This window comes from Malus sylvestris, chromosome 5 (genome assembly GCF_916048215.2).
Source record: "Malus sylvestris chromosome 5, drMalSylv7.2, whole genome shotgun sequence".
In the NCBI taxonomy this organism is placed as follows: domain Eukaryota; kingdom Viridiplantae; phylum Streptophyta; class Magnoliopsida; order Rosales; family Rosaceae; genus Malus; species Malus sylvestris.
Window position 1 is genome coordinate 2016804 of NC_062264.1, and position 15797 is coordinate 2032600.

Here is a 15797-nt window from a genome sequence, read left to right on the forward strand (position 1 = left end):
TAGGGAGAATAAATCTCGACCGTTTATTTCTTAGGTTATGTGGATTCTGGACTCCATCCTCTCTCCAAAGTTCATACTCTGTATTCTGGACTCCTGTTAACTCCATCCTCTCTTCAACTCCGTATTCGCTCTTCTCACCGTCGTCCCGACCACCACCACAACACCACCCTTCTCTCCTCCTTGATGATATCCCAAAGCACTCAGGTCCTAGAACCACGAAGGCACAACCCATCCCAATTCTCTCCTCCTCGTCGACACCACCCATCTCGATTCCTAGACGACAACATTGTCTTCGCGATCATCATCACCCCACCACCGTCGTCGCCTGCTATAATTTTGGTAATTTTGAATTAGGCATTTGTTATTTATGTGAATTTTTGGTTTAGGGATTTAGGGTTTGTGAATCAGGAATGGTATAGATTTTATTCTGGGTTCTAAATTTCTGGTTAGGGAATACAAGTTTTGTAGCGGTCACAAGGAAGGTTGTGGGGATGGAATTGTATTCATTTGATATATGTGTATGTTCTTTAATTTTGTTTTCATTGTTTGGTGCAGAATCTTTAATTTTGCTTCCAATTTTCAAAAAACCCAAATTGGTTTTGATTTGGGTTTCCTGATGGTTTTATCTCATGAGAGACATGAGTTTGGCCTTGGAAAGGATCTTGAAGATGGCATTAATGGTGGCACAGGTGTGGTGGAAGCCGGGCTGGCGGTCGATCCAATCGAAGAACTTGAGGCAGGAGAGGACATCATGATCGTTGCTGCTGTACCGTAGGACTCGTGGGGACCCGTAGGAACTGGCTCATTTCAAAAGAGCCGGGTTAGGTTCGGATCTCATTTTGAAAAATCCAAAACCCACCCCGCCCCACCCCACCTCGTGTCATTTACAAATGGGTTCGGTTCGATTCCTTCAATTTTGGGCCCAGCCCGGCCCGTGCCCACCCCTAGTATGGCCCGTATAGGTACACTTTCACTGTGTCAATGATACAATACATTAATAAGTTTCTCTTCAATTGACGTTGTTTTATTGACACGAGACACATGCAATCAAGTTGCTCTCCAAGTCTAGGGACTCGAGATTACATAATATCAGCCTAGCACTGCCTAGGTCCCGCTTAGGCACTAGGAGGTTGATCACCGCCTCGATTAATCCCAAGGCATTTAGAAATTAAGAAAGGGCGTCTAGACCACCTGTCTAGATTGTGACTCTCATTTAGATAAAAAATACATAACTTTTCATTTTTGCATTTTTATTTTTTAATAAATTATAAGAGAAATACTTAGATGAACACACATTATAGGTTTGTTTCCCAAAGAAATTATGTATTTTTTGAGTTTAAGCAGACATTTATTTATACGATATACAATCAATTTACTTAAATCCACCTAGACCCCGCTTAGTTACCTAGGCGCTAGGCTCTAGCTCGTCGCTCGAGTAGTGCCTACTAGGGGTGGGCACGGGTCGGTCCCAAATTTGAAGGAACCGAACTGGACCTGTTTTAAAATGAAACGGGACGGGTTGGTTCGAGTCGGGTCAACGGGTCCAATTAATTAATATTTTTTTTCTTCAGACATTCAGGAATTAGCACAGAAGCAACATCCTCTTTGTAAAACCTTGACGAGCACAACAACAACAATAACTCGATTTCTCGTTCGATCTCAAGCATAATAATAGTCTAATTAAGTTTTCAAAAATAAACTAATCACAAACCCACCTCACCTGACTTACAATGAGAATCAAATGAGTCAGCTAAAACAAGACTGGACTTTTCCAGCAATACTCAAAGGCTGTGTTTGTTTCCCTTCACTAGCCCTTATTGGACTGGACTAGAGTAATAGTTAGTCCAGTCCCATGTTTGTTACTTCACGGGACTAGCTTTAGTGGGAGTAAGCCGGACTCGCCTCGACTAAGAATCGTGCTAGATGGTCTTAGCGAGAGACATCGAGAACCATGGGACTAGCTAATCCCTTCGTCGCCCTCTGCTCGGGTCCCCTACTCTCCTCTCTGCTCGCGTTCTCTCCTTCTTTTTTCATCCCCAACCTTGAATCATGAACAAAGACCTTGATTCGAACTTCAATCAGAGAACTCAGGAGCTCCGTCGGTCGCGCCCTGCTCATACCAAACTCATCGGTCGTGCCCTCCGATTGGCCTCTTTCCTCCTAGACCTCAATTTTCGACGACAAGGACTTCAGACTCCATCCTCCTTGACCTCTTCCATTGCTACATCTGCTCCGTTTTGCCCCTCACATCTCCTTCCTCCCTACTTCCCACAACCAGAAAATCCAGAAAAATTGAACCCAGTCAAGAGAAAGGGGAAAGAGACAGTGGCACAAATGAAATGGCAGAGAAAAATGAGAGGGGAGGGATGCAGTGGGCGAACAAAAAAAATGAGAGAGGGAGGTGAAATGGCAGAGAAAGAAGAGAGGGGAAGGTTGCAGTAGGCGGACAAAAAAATGAGAGGAAGATGAAATGGCAGGGAAAGATGAGAGGATGTAATAGGCGGACACAAAATTGAGAGATTCTAGAAGGGAAAATGATAATTTAATAATAAAATATTGGGTAAAGTACAAAAAACTACCTCAACTATTGGTGTCACGACACTTTCATACCTCATCTTTTAAAATTGACAATGTCATACCTTATTTTACAAATTTGTGCCAATGTCAGACATTCATCAGTTTTTCTGTTACTTTTTCTGTTAAATGCTGACTTGGCCAGAGAGAGAACCCACTCACTAATCCAACTGGATTAAAAAATAATAAAAAATATATTTTAATAATTAAATATTCAAAAATTTAAAAAAAAAATTAAAAAACTAAAAAAAATAAAAAAATGGCCTAAGGGATCTAGCCTTCCCTTCCACCTGTAGCATCAATCATTTCCTCCACCCATAGCACCAACCATTTCCTCCACCCGCACCAACCTTCTTCTTCTCTTCGACAGCCATCAAAACCCAGAAAACTTCCTCCACCCGTCCCTCTAACCTTCCCCAATCCACCCCCATCCCTCACCTCTTCCTATCCCTTTCGAACCCAAACCCTAAACTGGAGCAACAGAATCCAGAGCCTTCTTTCTGGCCCACAAAACTCTGGTAAAGACCGCCGACGTCGTGATGCGGTTGCAGAAGACGAGGAAAAGCGAGTACTTGAAAAACACCTTGTCGTCGTCGTACGGCACTCTCATGATCTTCTCCTGCAAGAAATCAAAGCAAAATATTCAACATTTCCGCCGCGAAAACGAACATCGATTCGAAGAATTAGATAACTGTGAGGGAATTAGGTGACCTGGAGAACGCCGTAGGTGACGAGCATGGTCATGATTCCGGCCACTGCAAAAACCCATTTCCACAGCTTGCTCGGCTGCGGAGCGCCCGACAACAGCGTCGTTTCGACCATAGCACGATCGCGAAGAGTGTAGCTGATGGAGCTCGCCTGGGAACTTGTGACAATACGGTGCCGAGGGTTAGGGTTAAGGTTATGTGAAAGAATCAGAGCGATGGGGTCAAGGGCTTCTATTTAAAATTTGGGAATTAGGGTTAGGTTTGGGTTCAAAATGGAAGGGAAGAGGTAGGGGAAGGGAAGAGGTAGGGGAAAGGAATAGATGGGGGATGGGGTAGGTTAGTGGGTTAGGGAAGGTTAGGGGGACAGGTGGAGGAAGGTTTCTGGGTTTTGGTGGATGTCGAAGAGAAGAAGAAGATTGGTGCGGGTGGAGGAAAGGGTTGGTGCTGCGGGTGGAAAGGAAGGCTGGATCCCTTAGGCCTTTTTTTTTTTAATTTTTTAATTTTTAATTTTTTTTTTAATTTTTGAATATTTTATTATTAAAAAAATATATATTTTTTTTTTAATCTAGTTGGATTAGTGAGTGGATCCTCTCTGGCCACGTCAGCATTTAATAGAAAAACTGACGGAGGTCTGACATTGGCACAAATTTGTAAGATGAGGTATGACATTGTCAATTTTAAAAGATGAGGTATGAAAGTGATGTGACACCAATAGTTGAGGTAGTTTTTTGTACTTTACCCAAATATTTTATTATAAAAGCCTTACAAAACTTATAGAGCATTGTTGTAATCCATCTGTCGTTCTTAATCGAAGATTCGAACACACATTATACATTAATTGGTAATTATTCATCCCAGTTTGCTGCTGAGCCTGCAAGTATAAAAACCCAGATCCCAAACCATAGTGCGAAATTAAATTAATCCCCAAAATGGAACACAATAACTCAAAATCCCTAAATCTAGAAAGAAAAAACCTAATTCCGTAAATCCCTAAAGGCTAAAATTAAATACCTTTTGTTTGAATATTTGGCTTCGAGATGGACTCAGGAGTTAGGGGACTCAAGACCGTGAGGTGGTGGTTGAAGTTGAGAGGAGAGGATGGTGGTGGCCGGAGACTCGGAGTCAACTTCTGAGAAGCTGCGGGATCTCAACTATCACGATTTGAGTGGGAGTCAGTCTGGACTCTTGAAGAGAGAGATCGCGAGGGAGGAGAGTGAGAATTGACGATAGAGATACTAGAGGGAAGACTGAGGAGAGAAGATTTATCATTCAATCTGGGAGTCGGTCTTTGCAAAAGTGAACAATAGAAAATTCGCCCTAGACTGATATCGTACATCCGTGTGTGAGATTTGAACGACATAGATGTAATCTCCACCAAAAGGCACTAGATACGGTTTAGGCCGGGGCCCATGTCTTCAGGAAATAGGAACCGCCCTACCCCGTCCCGTTGTGATATAAAAAAATATGGACCTGCCTTGAACTGCTAGTACCCACCCCTACCCACGGGTCCAAGACTTGTTTGCCAACCACCCTTAGCGCCTACTGTCTTTTAGAACGTTGCTTAATATGCTAAGCTTAGAGTACACAACAAGCCTTTAAGCTAATATCTTCCAAATACTCGATGGTAGGGAATGAGTGATCATGCATTTCTTAATCGTTTGACTAAGTTGGTTTTACAATTTCAGCAACCCTTCCATATTCTGTTTAGAAGTTGAATTACTTAAAAACAAAACTTATTAATACCGGTCCTTACCAAAATGGTAAGAGAATGAGGAGTTTCTCCTCTACTTTCAACATGCCTTGAATTTAGAGAGTGATTCATTCCAATCCAATCCAATTAATTTTCTATACCGAATTACAACATTTCTTTTAACTAAACTGACGTTAAAAATAGATGATATACGTTATTTTGAACATATACCGTATCCATAATAAATACCAATTTCAGTAGTAGTAGTAGGAGTAGTAGTAGTAAGAAAAGAGCAGTCACATGTCAAAGACTACAATAATGCGTTCGAGTATCTGACTTCCATTTATCCTCGAAATATGAAGACACAAAAGCCAAATAATCCCTCTATTCGACAGGGATAAGTTCACTTGGCAAGAATATTTAGAGAGAGCTTTTGGGGGATTCTGAAAGAATGACAAATTATGAGAAATTTACACATTAACGAATTGCTTTAGTTTAAAGATGCTTGATCCTTGTACGTTAATGGCTAAGCAAACAAAACAATACTTAACGGGCTACAATACCAGTATTGACTAAGCCTTAGGCCGTCAAAGACGCAGATTGAAGCATTTAAGCAATGGCTGACAAAATTTTCTCCTTCTCTGCAGGACGCCAAAACGTCTTCTGAATGCACAGCAAACCCTCATTGTCTTTCGAGTAAGTAAATCGGATGTTCCATTGCAGAGATTTAGCCAGACTCTCAATCTCATTTAAGGTTTCAGCATTGTCCCATACAATTAGTTTCCCTTCTGGCCTCAGTATCCTATCAACTTCTGCAATCGCTGCCACTAAGCTGCATCTGTAGCCAGAACACAATAACCACATTGAATCAGAGGAAATGTTGGAGGAATTTATTGCGTATAAAACTGCAGTAGATGTCTTTTATACATGTCACAAAAATGAAATGTTGTATTACATACCTTTTCTTAAGGACGGAGAATAGATGATCTGCGTGTAAAAGATCATAAGATCTGGGGTAGGTACTGAACGATTCACACCAATCATGATATATCCCAATTAAACCCCGCTCATAGATTATTGGAAGTGTGTCACGAGAGTCAACTGGGACTACATTCATAACCCATACTTTCAAGTCTTTTAGTGCTGCAGCAAACCTAGAAGCATTGCGAAAGAAAAGTCAGGCTATGTGAAAGATTTCAACATTCTTCACTGCACTGGAAAAGAAAAGCATTTCGCACAAGGGAATAAGAAACACAAAAAGTAGCCGAAAGAGAGATAATAATGACATGCAACTCCCACTGATCTGAAATTCTCAAACCATGTGTTTGCATCTAAATCTAAGAGGATGCCCATCAGAATTTTTCACCTTCAGCCACTAAGATGTTAGAAATACAGTGTATAATCGACAGAAAAAAGGAGGGGGGAAATAGAAGGCAGATTAAGAGACAAGGCAGTGATGCTTTCAAAGGGAAAAAGGAAACTAAAAGATTTATAATTGCTTACCCCCCATATACAGCTCTCATGTCCATGACATTCCTTACAGTGGACCAGTTGATTCCCATCCCATTCAAATAGGTCTCAGAAACAACTTTTTTCCAATGCTTGTAGTCAGAAACGAAATCTTCTGGGGCGGATTTCCCATTAACATCAAGCTGAGACTTTAACCAGTATGGTGGTTTCTGCAACCTTGATGGCCATTGCAGAGGCCACTGAGATCCACGGTCTAATACACCCTCCGGGACTTTGAGCATGCATGCCTCCAATGTTACATTCCTGATGATGCAGAAATAAAATGAATACTTAAAACAGTGTTGGAGATTTAACTCATAGAGAGACTACTATAGAGGAGATCCCTTAACTGCATGGAGGTACTTCAACAATGTAAAGTATTTTCTGAACCATACATTTGATGGTGCTTAGCAGACCAACTTAGAGTAAAGACGAACTTGAAAAATCTATTGACATCAATTTACAATTATTTTTTGTTCAAATGGAACTTATCACCTCAGATTTATTTAGCAACTTAAAAATTATGAGAAGGGGGATGCTATCATGTAAAGTTCTTTCAGTTTTAACACAGTTTGTCAATCTCCCAATTGCAAGTACAACTTAAAGATTTGGAAAGTTATGCATCTCAAGTACCCAACACATGAAGAATTTTCTGCACTACAAAATCCTTCCATTAGTCAACTTAAAAGTTTTTCCAATTATTTTCAGTCTGTCTTTGATGTCATTTCCAATTTTAGTACTAGAGGCCACCAATAAATAACAAACATAAAGAAATGCCAATCCTTAAATATTTAGGAAAAAGGGTATACCAGCCAGCATTTGGATCATCAGATTCACTGCAGAGAGGAGGGTCATTGTGTGGTCGTTCATTGTAGCACTCATTGGTAGAGGGTTTTCTATATATCGCAGCAGCCACTCCATTGAGTGTGTCGTTTTTAATCACTACTAGATCCCAGCACATTGACTTTGTTAATTTCGACATAGCTGCCAATAATTACCATGAGCGAGGGGGAAAGAGTATGTTAGATAGAAGCAACCAAAATACAACTAGCTTTGGAGGCAAAACATGAAGTAGGAAGTACCTACCTTTCCAAATGGCAACATCGTCAGGAAGCTTTTGGTAAACCGGAGTAGCAGACCAGACAAAGTAACCACCAGGTCGCAAGACACGATTAAGCTCCAGGAGCAGTTTACCACCTGCAGTGCAACTCAAATTACATTTCTACAAATATACAAGAACTAAAACAATACACATATACACACATATAAAACAATATTATATATATATATATATATATATATAATTGAAAACATTACCTTCAATATGCCAAGGTACTCTACACCGTGCACAGTGAATAAGATCAAACACAGAACTTGGATAGGGTAGTCTTTTGGTACCCATAACAGCTGATATGGCAGGGATTCCCCGTTCTAGTGCAAATTGTACTTGGGCTTCGTGCTCATCCTTGGGAGCAAATGACATAGCAAGAACATCTCTTTCAAATAGAAATCCTCCAAAGCTAGCTACACCACACCCAACATCCAATATCACACGGCTTCTTTTACCCCATGCAATATCAGGAAGAGACTACATAGCCAAACAAAGTATACGCTTTAAGCATTGAAATATTTAAAAAAAAAAGAATAAAACTTTCACCAACAAATAATACTATTTCTTGTAATATTCAAAATGGGTGTAGCATCAACACGTACACAAAATGGGTGTAGCGAAGATGCTGTATGGCACAGAATGTTGGGCGGTGAAGCATCAACACGTACACAAAATGAGTGTAGCGGAGATGAGGATGCTTCGTTGGATGTGTGGGCACACGAGAAAGGATAAGATTAGGAATGAGGATATCCGGGGTAAAGTAGGAGTAGCCGAAATTGAAGGAAAGATGAGAGAAAATCGGTTACGGTGGTTTGGACATGTGCAAAGAAGGCCTACTGACGCTCCGATTAGAAGATGCGACTATGGGACAGAGGTTCAGGGCCGAAGGGGCAGAGGAAGACCTAGAAAAACTTTGGAAGAGACCCTAAGAAAAGACTTAGAGTACTTGGATCTAACGGAGGACATGACACAGGACAGAACACAATGGCGTTCTAAGATTCATATAGCCGATCCCACTCAGTGACTTGGATTTTCCAAGTCTCCAAACGAGAAGTTTTCCTCACTCGGGAAATTAAGGGAACACTACCTCAACCTATATGCTCCACTCACAAAGCTTCAACATACAAGCTTCAACAAAAGAAAATTCAAAGAACTTAGCGAAGAAGGCTTTGGTGTATTTAACACAATACGTTGAAATGAAGGAAAGCTTATTTATTGATATCCCCGATAAGTTACAAATATGTACATATACTGGAGTCAAATTAAACAAACAAGAGGGAGCCTTCACAAAGGTTGCTTAGGAGAAGTCTCAGCAGTCGGTAGAGCCCCAGAAAGAGAAGGCACTGGAGGGGGATCATTCGGAGCCTCAGTACTGGACAAAACCCTAGAAGGAGGAGGCATCAGAGGTTGATCATTTGAAGCTTCATTACGCGGTACAGCCCCAGAAGACGAAGGCAATAAATGCCTTTGGAACAAACCCACAAATCTCTGATGATCAAGTAAAACCTGACCATCAGATTCCTTCATCTGGTCAAGCTTCCTCTTCATGTTTGTAGCATAGTCATGTGCGAGCCGGTGCAACTGTTTATTCTCATGCTTGAGCCCTCTAATCTCCTGTTTGAGACTCATCACTTCAGCCGCCAATGATTCAACTTGGCGGGTTCGAGCAAATAGGCGTTGGGCCATATTAGACACAGAACCTGCACATTGAACACTGAGAGCCAGAGAATCCTTAACAGCCAACTCATCAGACCGTTTGGAAAGTAGTCTGTTATCTTTGGGAGTGAGAAGGTTCCTGGCCACTACCGCAGCGGTCATATCATTTTTCATCACGGAATCCCCAACGGTAAGAGGACCAGTAGGGGAGACGAAGGATGGGCGCCATATGTTGTCTGGAGAAGGCGGGGCTGCCTCTTCAACAAGGTTCAAGTCAAAACGACGGTCGGAGGGGCCAGACATTATCAAAGGTGTTGAAGAGAGAAGAGGTCGGACAAATCAAGATCTTAGAAGTGCAAGAATGGAGCTTCTACTGGTGGATATTCAAGTGTGCTTTGGAACTTAATGTCAGCCCCTATAAAAATCTGCACTCGACGAAGCTTCAGAAATCGAAGAGGCGCCTGCTCAGAAATCGAAGAGGTGTTTGCTTTCTCAAAAGCTGGGCTGCTCAGAGACCACGAGGGTCGATCTCAGAAATCGAAGAGGCGTTTGCTTTCTCAAAAGCTGGGCTGCTCAAAGACCACGAAGGCCGATCTCAGAAATCGAAGAGGCTTGCTTTCTCAAAAGCTGGGCTGCTCAGAGACCACGAGGGCCGATCTCAGAAATCGAAGAGGCACCTACTTTCCCAGCCTTGTCAGCACCTGTCACACGCACACTCAGCTTTGCGGAAATTATGGGCATTCTGTCGAAGATTTCTGACGAAGTAGAAAGCACATGAATCGCACTGTTCAATCACCCACTTCCCACACGCAACAGTAGCTCATGGGTACCACAGATAACTTTGCCAAAGTTCTCTGACAAAGTTGAGACACGTGAAGCTTGCAGCTCCCACTACATCGCTCTGACCAAGAAGGGTAAAAGAATTGCAAAGAAACAACACTAACAAAGTTTAAACACATAAATTTTGAAGGTCTAGCTACCATATTATTATGGATAATTGGAAAGTCCCGGTGTGTCAACCTCTGTGCTTCGTGGCAAGGTAGACTAGCAAACATGCCCAACCTGTACTCACATTCGAGAAAACACTCCCAACAAGATTGCTTGCTCCAAAATCGAAGAGGCACCGCCCTCCGAATCTCGAGAGCCAGGCTCCCAACATGATTACTTTCTCAAAAATCGAAGAGAGGGTAAAGGAACAGTACCACTGCTGGATAATTGGAAAGTCCCTGTGTGTCAACCTTTGTGCTTCGTGGCAAGGTAGACTAGCAAACATGCCCAACCTTTACTCACATTCGAGAAAACACTCCCAACAAGATTGCTTGCTCCAAAATCGAAGAGGCACCGCCCTCTGAATCTCGAGAGCCAGACTCCCAACATGATTACTTTCTCAAAAATCGAAGAGAGGGTAAAGGAACAGTACCACTGCTGGATAATTGGAAAGTCCCTGTGTGTCAACCTCTGCTTCGTGGCAAGGTAGACTAGCAAACACGCCCAACCTTTACTCACATTCGAGAAAACACCCCCAACAAGATTGCTTGCTCCAAAATCGAAGAGGCACCGCCCTCCGAATCTCGAGAGCCACTCCCAACATGATTACTTTCTCAAAAATCGAAGAGACACCGCTCTCCGAATCTCGAGAGCCAGACCCCCAGCAGGATTGCTTTCTCAAAAATCAAAGAGGCATCGTTCTCCGAATCTCGAGAGCCAGATCCCCAACAGGATTGCTTGTTCGAAAATCGAAGAGGCACCACTTTCCCAACTTCAAGAGCTGGATCTCCTTGGATAAAGCTTGTCTGTAATCTTCACACGCAACATCAGCTTTCCAGATACCACAGACCACTTTTTCAAAGTGCTCTGACAGAGTTAAAGCATGTGAAGCTGGCAGCTCCCACTACCGTGCTATAACCAAGCAGGGTAAAGGAATAGCATTATTACTTGATGTTAGGGAGACTCCTATATATGTCGACCTCCATCCCTAACGGACAGGCAGACCTGCAAAAATGCTCAACCCTTTCTCTTATCTGAGAGGGCACTCCCAACGAAGCCTTTCGAAATATTCAGCTTTCTTTCCCCCCGATAATACCTCTGTAAACAAGCTATACTAGAGCAAGAATATCTCATATCATCAGGGTTAAAAGCAAGAGTATCCCATATCATGCTTTTTCCCTGTCTTTTCCTTTGGCCTTGTTCTTACCTGCAAGACAAGGAGAAAGAGAGCAATCAGTCAGCACTTGGAATCAAGCTTCCAGCCAGGAACTGACTGCCTGGAACCCCTTACCTAATTACTTACCTGGCATTGCTCTCGAGTACTCATCTTCAACATCTTATGCTTCCAGGGAAGATACCGCATCTGCCTGAGGAACAGATAGGGCAAGTAAGAAGGATACAAGGAAGCATGTGGAGACAAGCGTAACAGCACACGTGCCGATACATCCACTACTCTATCAAAAGCAAAAGTATCCCATATCAGCAGGGTCGAACGTACTCTAGATTTGATGGACTTGTTTTGACCCTCAAATTCTTCAGTTGGCCTTATACTTTGGAGGAAACCAGAAAACCCTCCAGCCCAGTTCAAGAATACGCCTGTGGAAAGTTACTTCTTCAAAAGCAAAAGTATCCCATATCATCTCTCCTCATTTTTCTTCTCTTTATCCTTCATGCTGCCTGCAAGATAGGGAGAATGTGAACAATCAGCCGGAGCTCTGATTGCTTACCTTGTCTGTCACCTCTTTCAGCAGATCCCCTAGCTTGGCGACTTGGGGGACTCCTACTACATGGTTTGTATCGCGCTTGACCAAGCATGAAACTACAAGTAAGCTTCAAGTGAAATTGATACATTACCTTGTGCATCTCCACCAGTTACAGATATCACCCCTGGATGGAGGAAGAGTACTTCCAGAGAAGATGCCACATCTACCTATGAGACAGATAAGGCAAGTCAAGACGATACCACACTCCGGTACTTAGAAGTTTCGTGGCTACGAGATCATTCTCCCACAATATTTCCTAATGTCATTTGTACTAAATCATTCACTTGTACTCACTAAAGGAGAGCTTAAACCTATGTACTTGTGTAAACCCTTCACAATTAATGAGAACTCCTCTATTCCGTGGACGTAGCCAATCTGGGTGAACCACGTACATCTTGTGTTTGCTTTTGTGTAAACCCTTCACAATTAATGAGAACTCCTCTATTCCGTGGACGTAGCCAATCTGGGTGAACCACATACATCTTGTGTTTGCTTTCCTATCTCTATCCATTTATATACTTATCCACACTAATGACCGGAGCAATCTAGCGAAGATCACAAAAAGTGACCGTTTTCGCTACCTAGGATCTATCTTGCAAGAGAACGGAGAATTAGATGGAGATCTCAACCATAGAATACAAGCTGGATGGATGAAGTGTAAGAGTGCATCCGGCGTGTTGTGTGACCGTCGTAGGCCACTGAAGCTCAAGGGAAAATTTTATAGGACGGCAATAAGGCCAGCGATGTTGTATGGCACAGAATGTTGGGCGGTGAAGCATCAACGTACACAACATGGGTGTAGCGGAGATGAGGATGCTTCGTGGGATGTATGGGCACACGAGAAAGGATAAGATTGGGAATGAGGTTATCCGAGGTAAAGTAGGAGTAGCCAAAATTGAAGGAAATATGAGAGAAAATCGGTTCCGGTGGTTTGGACATGTGCAAAGAAGGCCTACTGACGCTCCGGTTCGAAAATGTGACTACGGGACAGAGGTTCAGGGCCGAAGGGGTAGAGGAAGACCTAAGAAAACTTTGGAAGAGACCCTAAGAAAAGACTTGAGTACTTGGATCTAACGGAGGACATGACACAAAACCGAGCGCAATGGCGTTCTAGGATTCATATAGCCGACCCCACTTAGTGGGAAAAGGCTTTGTTGTTGTTGTTGTTGTTGTTGTTGTTGTATTCAAACTTTGGAGCAGTAAGATAATAATGCTGAAACTAGACTAAGGAAAAGAACAGCAAAAGGAAAGATAAATATATAAGATCAAATGAAGCACAATTGGGTTATTTTAAATCAATATAAGTGCAAAAAATAATCAGTTTGGCTTCCCAAAGAACAAACTTACACAATCCATGGAAAAATGAAGACAATGAGATGGATAAATATGAAATCAGATGGAACTGCATCCCATACAATTCAAACCCGTTATCAGGTAATGGAATAAAAATCACGTGTCTTCTTTTAATAGCTGTTGGCTGAATGTATACTACACTATAGAAGATATGTAGAGTAAACAACGTATGCAACCTAATGTGAGGACAGGACGAGGCAAAATAAGATGATATATCAAGAGGACTCACTTTTTGAATAAAATCAATGTAATGAAGAGCGCCATTCTTAAACTGAGTTCCGCCACCAGGAAATGTGAGGTATTCACCAGTAACTTTAACCCAATTTTGGTGCCCTTTAACTGCTGCAAGCTTTGTGTGAGGGACATTGTGGTACCATATCTGCATCATGCACCATGAACATATTTCAATTTCAAGGATTTAAAGAGGTAACTGTTAATGTTCTACTAGACAGATGATATACCTTTTCCCTGCTTGTGGGCCACTGAATGGGCCGTTTATATCCTTCTGGTAGGGGAACAAGACAGGTAGAGGCTTCATCAGGGCAGTGTCTCTCTCGATGTTCATAGTGGCCTGTGTTTGGAAGCTTCTTGATAGATCCCCAATTGTCAAGACAAGGGATGTAGTCTGGCCCAGCCGTGACATCACAGACTTTCCACTTCCGTTCATCATGCCCACTCTTATGTTCATCTGACAAAGATTGTTGTGTTTCTTTTTCATTCTGCGACTCTATGACTTCAGTCGACCCTTGCTCAGTTTCAGCTGTAGTTTCCTGGCTTTCTGTTTTACTACTGGTATCACCTTCTTCCTGATCTTTCTCAACCTCTTCCTTCTCATTCTGACCAGTAGCTTCCTCTTCCTGCTTTACTTCATCAGAAGTTTCCTCTCCAGATGTCTTTGTACCTGAACTCTCCTCCACCTCTGTTTTTCCAGCTTTGGAATTGGACTCCCCATCTCCTGAACCAGCTTCTTGATCATTTATTTCCTCCATCTTTGTTTCCTCTTTGGTCTCAGGTTTCTCATCAGATCTCTCTTCCACAAGCTTCTCTTGCTGATTTCCCTCACCACCATTGTCACTTTCTGGCTCAGTCTTCTCCTCAGATCCCTCCTTTGAAACCAATTCTTCCTGTTTTTCTTCCGTTGTATTCACAGACCCATCCTCAACATTTTGGTCATTCTTAATATCCGAATGACTTTCACTCTGCAAATCACTCCCATTTTCATCCTCTTTTGTTACAGTTTCTGAGAGTTCCCCCAAACTGTCTTCGAATTGCTTCGAATTTTTATCAATTATCGTTTGCCGTTTTACCTCATCCACAGTCTCCTCAGACGATGACCCTTGATTCTGAATCGGAGCAACTGTTGACATCAACATCCAGACCCCGATTAAACAAAACGCAACAAAAACAACCAGACTAGTCGTTGAACAGCAATTCCACGACTTCCTTCCATCAACTCGGGAATACTTCCCCACAGCCATCTTTACGATGTGAAGATCGATATCCCAAGTTATTAAATCACCTGAAAAGAGCAATAACAAGACAGACTCAGCTACCAATCGAATGTTGTTACTGTTCTCACTTCTCAAAGATTGTTTCTTCAAGGTGATATAATTTGCTCTAGGACTTTGAAAAGTAAATTACTGATATAGCAAACTGAATCATCCAAAGAAACCAGATCTATCAATTAACAAAAAAAACCCAGAAATCTGAGAAGTAAAGATAACTTTTTCTGTTGGACATGAACAAGAATATTCCCAAAAGAAACAAAATCAACTCTTAAAAAAAGGTGATTATAACCCATTACTCGGCACAAAGAAACCCAACAAACAGAAACGAGAATGGTGGGTTAACAATAAGAAGAACGCACTGTTTGGTTGGTGAGAAAGCGAAGTGATACAAACTACATACTGGGAATATTCAAAAGCTACAAACATGAATGTCTTTGCATTAATTCGTCAGAAAAACAAGACTACTTGGACCATCAAAACAACCAAAACGAAGATCTGATCAAATAATGACAACCGACATAATACACGAGAAGATTTAGAGTGAGAATTTCCTTACTTGGCCCAGTGGGTGATTGAAGAAGTGTAGGGTCCTGCTGCTTCTCACTCCATTACTAATTTGTAGAGAGAGAGAGAGAGAGAGAGAGAGAGAGGAAGAGAGAGCTGGTCGGTCACTCAGTGGGGGGTCTCTCTCAGATTTATAATAGAAGCTGTCCTCTCCTCTCTACTACTATTTCATTTCAATTGTCTTTCATCAGAGTCATCACCACTAACTATTAAATTAAAGGATAAAATACCCGAGTGAGGAAAGGAGGTAGAGGAAGGAGGCGCTTTTTTATGGATCTGGAAATTCCAGCTAATGTTACATGAGAGAGTCAATAAAGTCCAATGTGCAGCCTACTTATCACCACACGAGATTTACGCAAAGACGGTGATCTACCG

General features: G+C 42.0%; 3 protein-coding genes across 8 annotated transcripts; all 3 read right to left on the bottom strand.

The window, feature by feature from the left end:
- Positions 1 to 2684: 2684 nt before the first annotated feature.
- LOC126621233 (UDP-galactose/UDP-glucose transporter 5B-like) lies at positions 2685 to 3410 on the bottom strand. The gene is made up of 2 exons (XM_050289636.1): positions 3286 to 3410; positions 2685 to 3193 (listed from the first exon to the last, which is right to left on the bottom strand). The coding sequence occupies exons 1-2, from the start codon at positions 3394 to 3396 to the stop codon at positions 3041 to 3043; spliced, it is 264 nt and encodes an 87-aa protein (XP_050145593.1). The 5' UTR covers positions 3397 to 3410; the 3' UTR covers positions 2685 to 3040.
- A 1872-nt stretch (positions 3411 to 5282) lies between these two features.
- Positions 5283 to 15730, bottom strand: LOC126620932 (probable methyltransferase PMT24). 3 transcript variants are annotated; one of them, XM_050289253.1, is made up of 9 exons: positions 15415 to 15730; positions 13812 to 14869; positions 13580 to 13729; positions 7798 to 8068; positions 7567 to 7677; positions 7290 to 7464; positions 6475 to 6744; positions 5931 to 6125; positions 5283 to 5809 (listed from the first exon to the last, which is right to left on the bottom strand). In XM_050289253.1, the coding sequence occupies exons 2-9, from the start codon at positions 14826 to 14828 to the stop codon at positions 5581 to 5583; spliced, it is 2418 nt and encodes an 805-aa protein (XP_050145210.1). In that variant the 5' UTR covers positions 14829 to 14869; positions 15415 to 15730; the 3' UTR covers positions 5283 to 5580. The 3 variants fall into 3 exon arrangements, with proteins under 3 accessions (XP_050145210.1, XP_050145209.1, XP_050145211.1); XM_050289252.1 differs by lacking the exon at positions 15415 to 15730 and adding an exon at positions 15218 to 15325; XM_050289254.1 differs by lacking the exon at positions 15415 to 15730 and adding an exon at positions 15259 to 15279.
- Positions 8746 to 13573, bottom strand: LOC126620935 (uncharacterized). Of its 4 annotated transcripts, XR_007622737.1 has the most exons (3): positions 11733 to 13573; positions 11538 to 11601; positions 8746 to 11441 (listed from the first exon to the last, which is right to left on the bottom strand). XR_007622737.1 is itself a non-coding variant. In XM_050289263.1 (2 exons), the coding sequence occupies exon 2, from the start codon at positions 9548 to 9550 to the stop codon at positions 8876 to 8878; it is 675 nt and encodes a 224-aa protein (XP_050145220.1). In that variant the 5' UTR covers positions 9551 to 11601; positions 11733 to 13573; the 3' UTR covers positions 8746 to 8875. The 4 variants fall into 4 exon arrangements, 3 of the variants coding, with proteins under 3 accessions (XP_050145220.1, XP_050145221.1, XP_050145223.1); XM_050289263.1 differs by having other exon boundaries at positions 8746 to 11601; XM_050289264.1 differs by having other exon boundaries at positions 11538 to 13573.
- Positions 15731 to 15797: the final 67 nt, after the last annotated feature.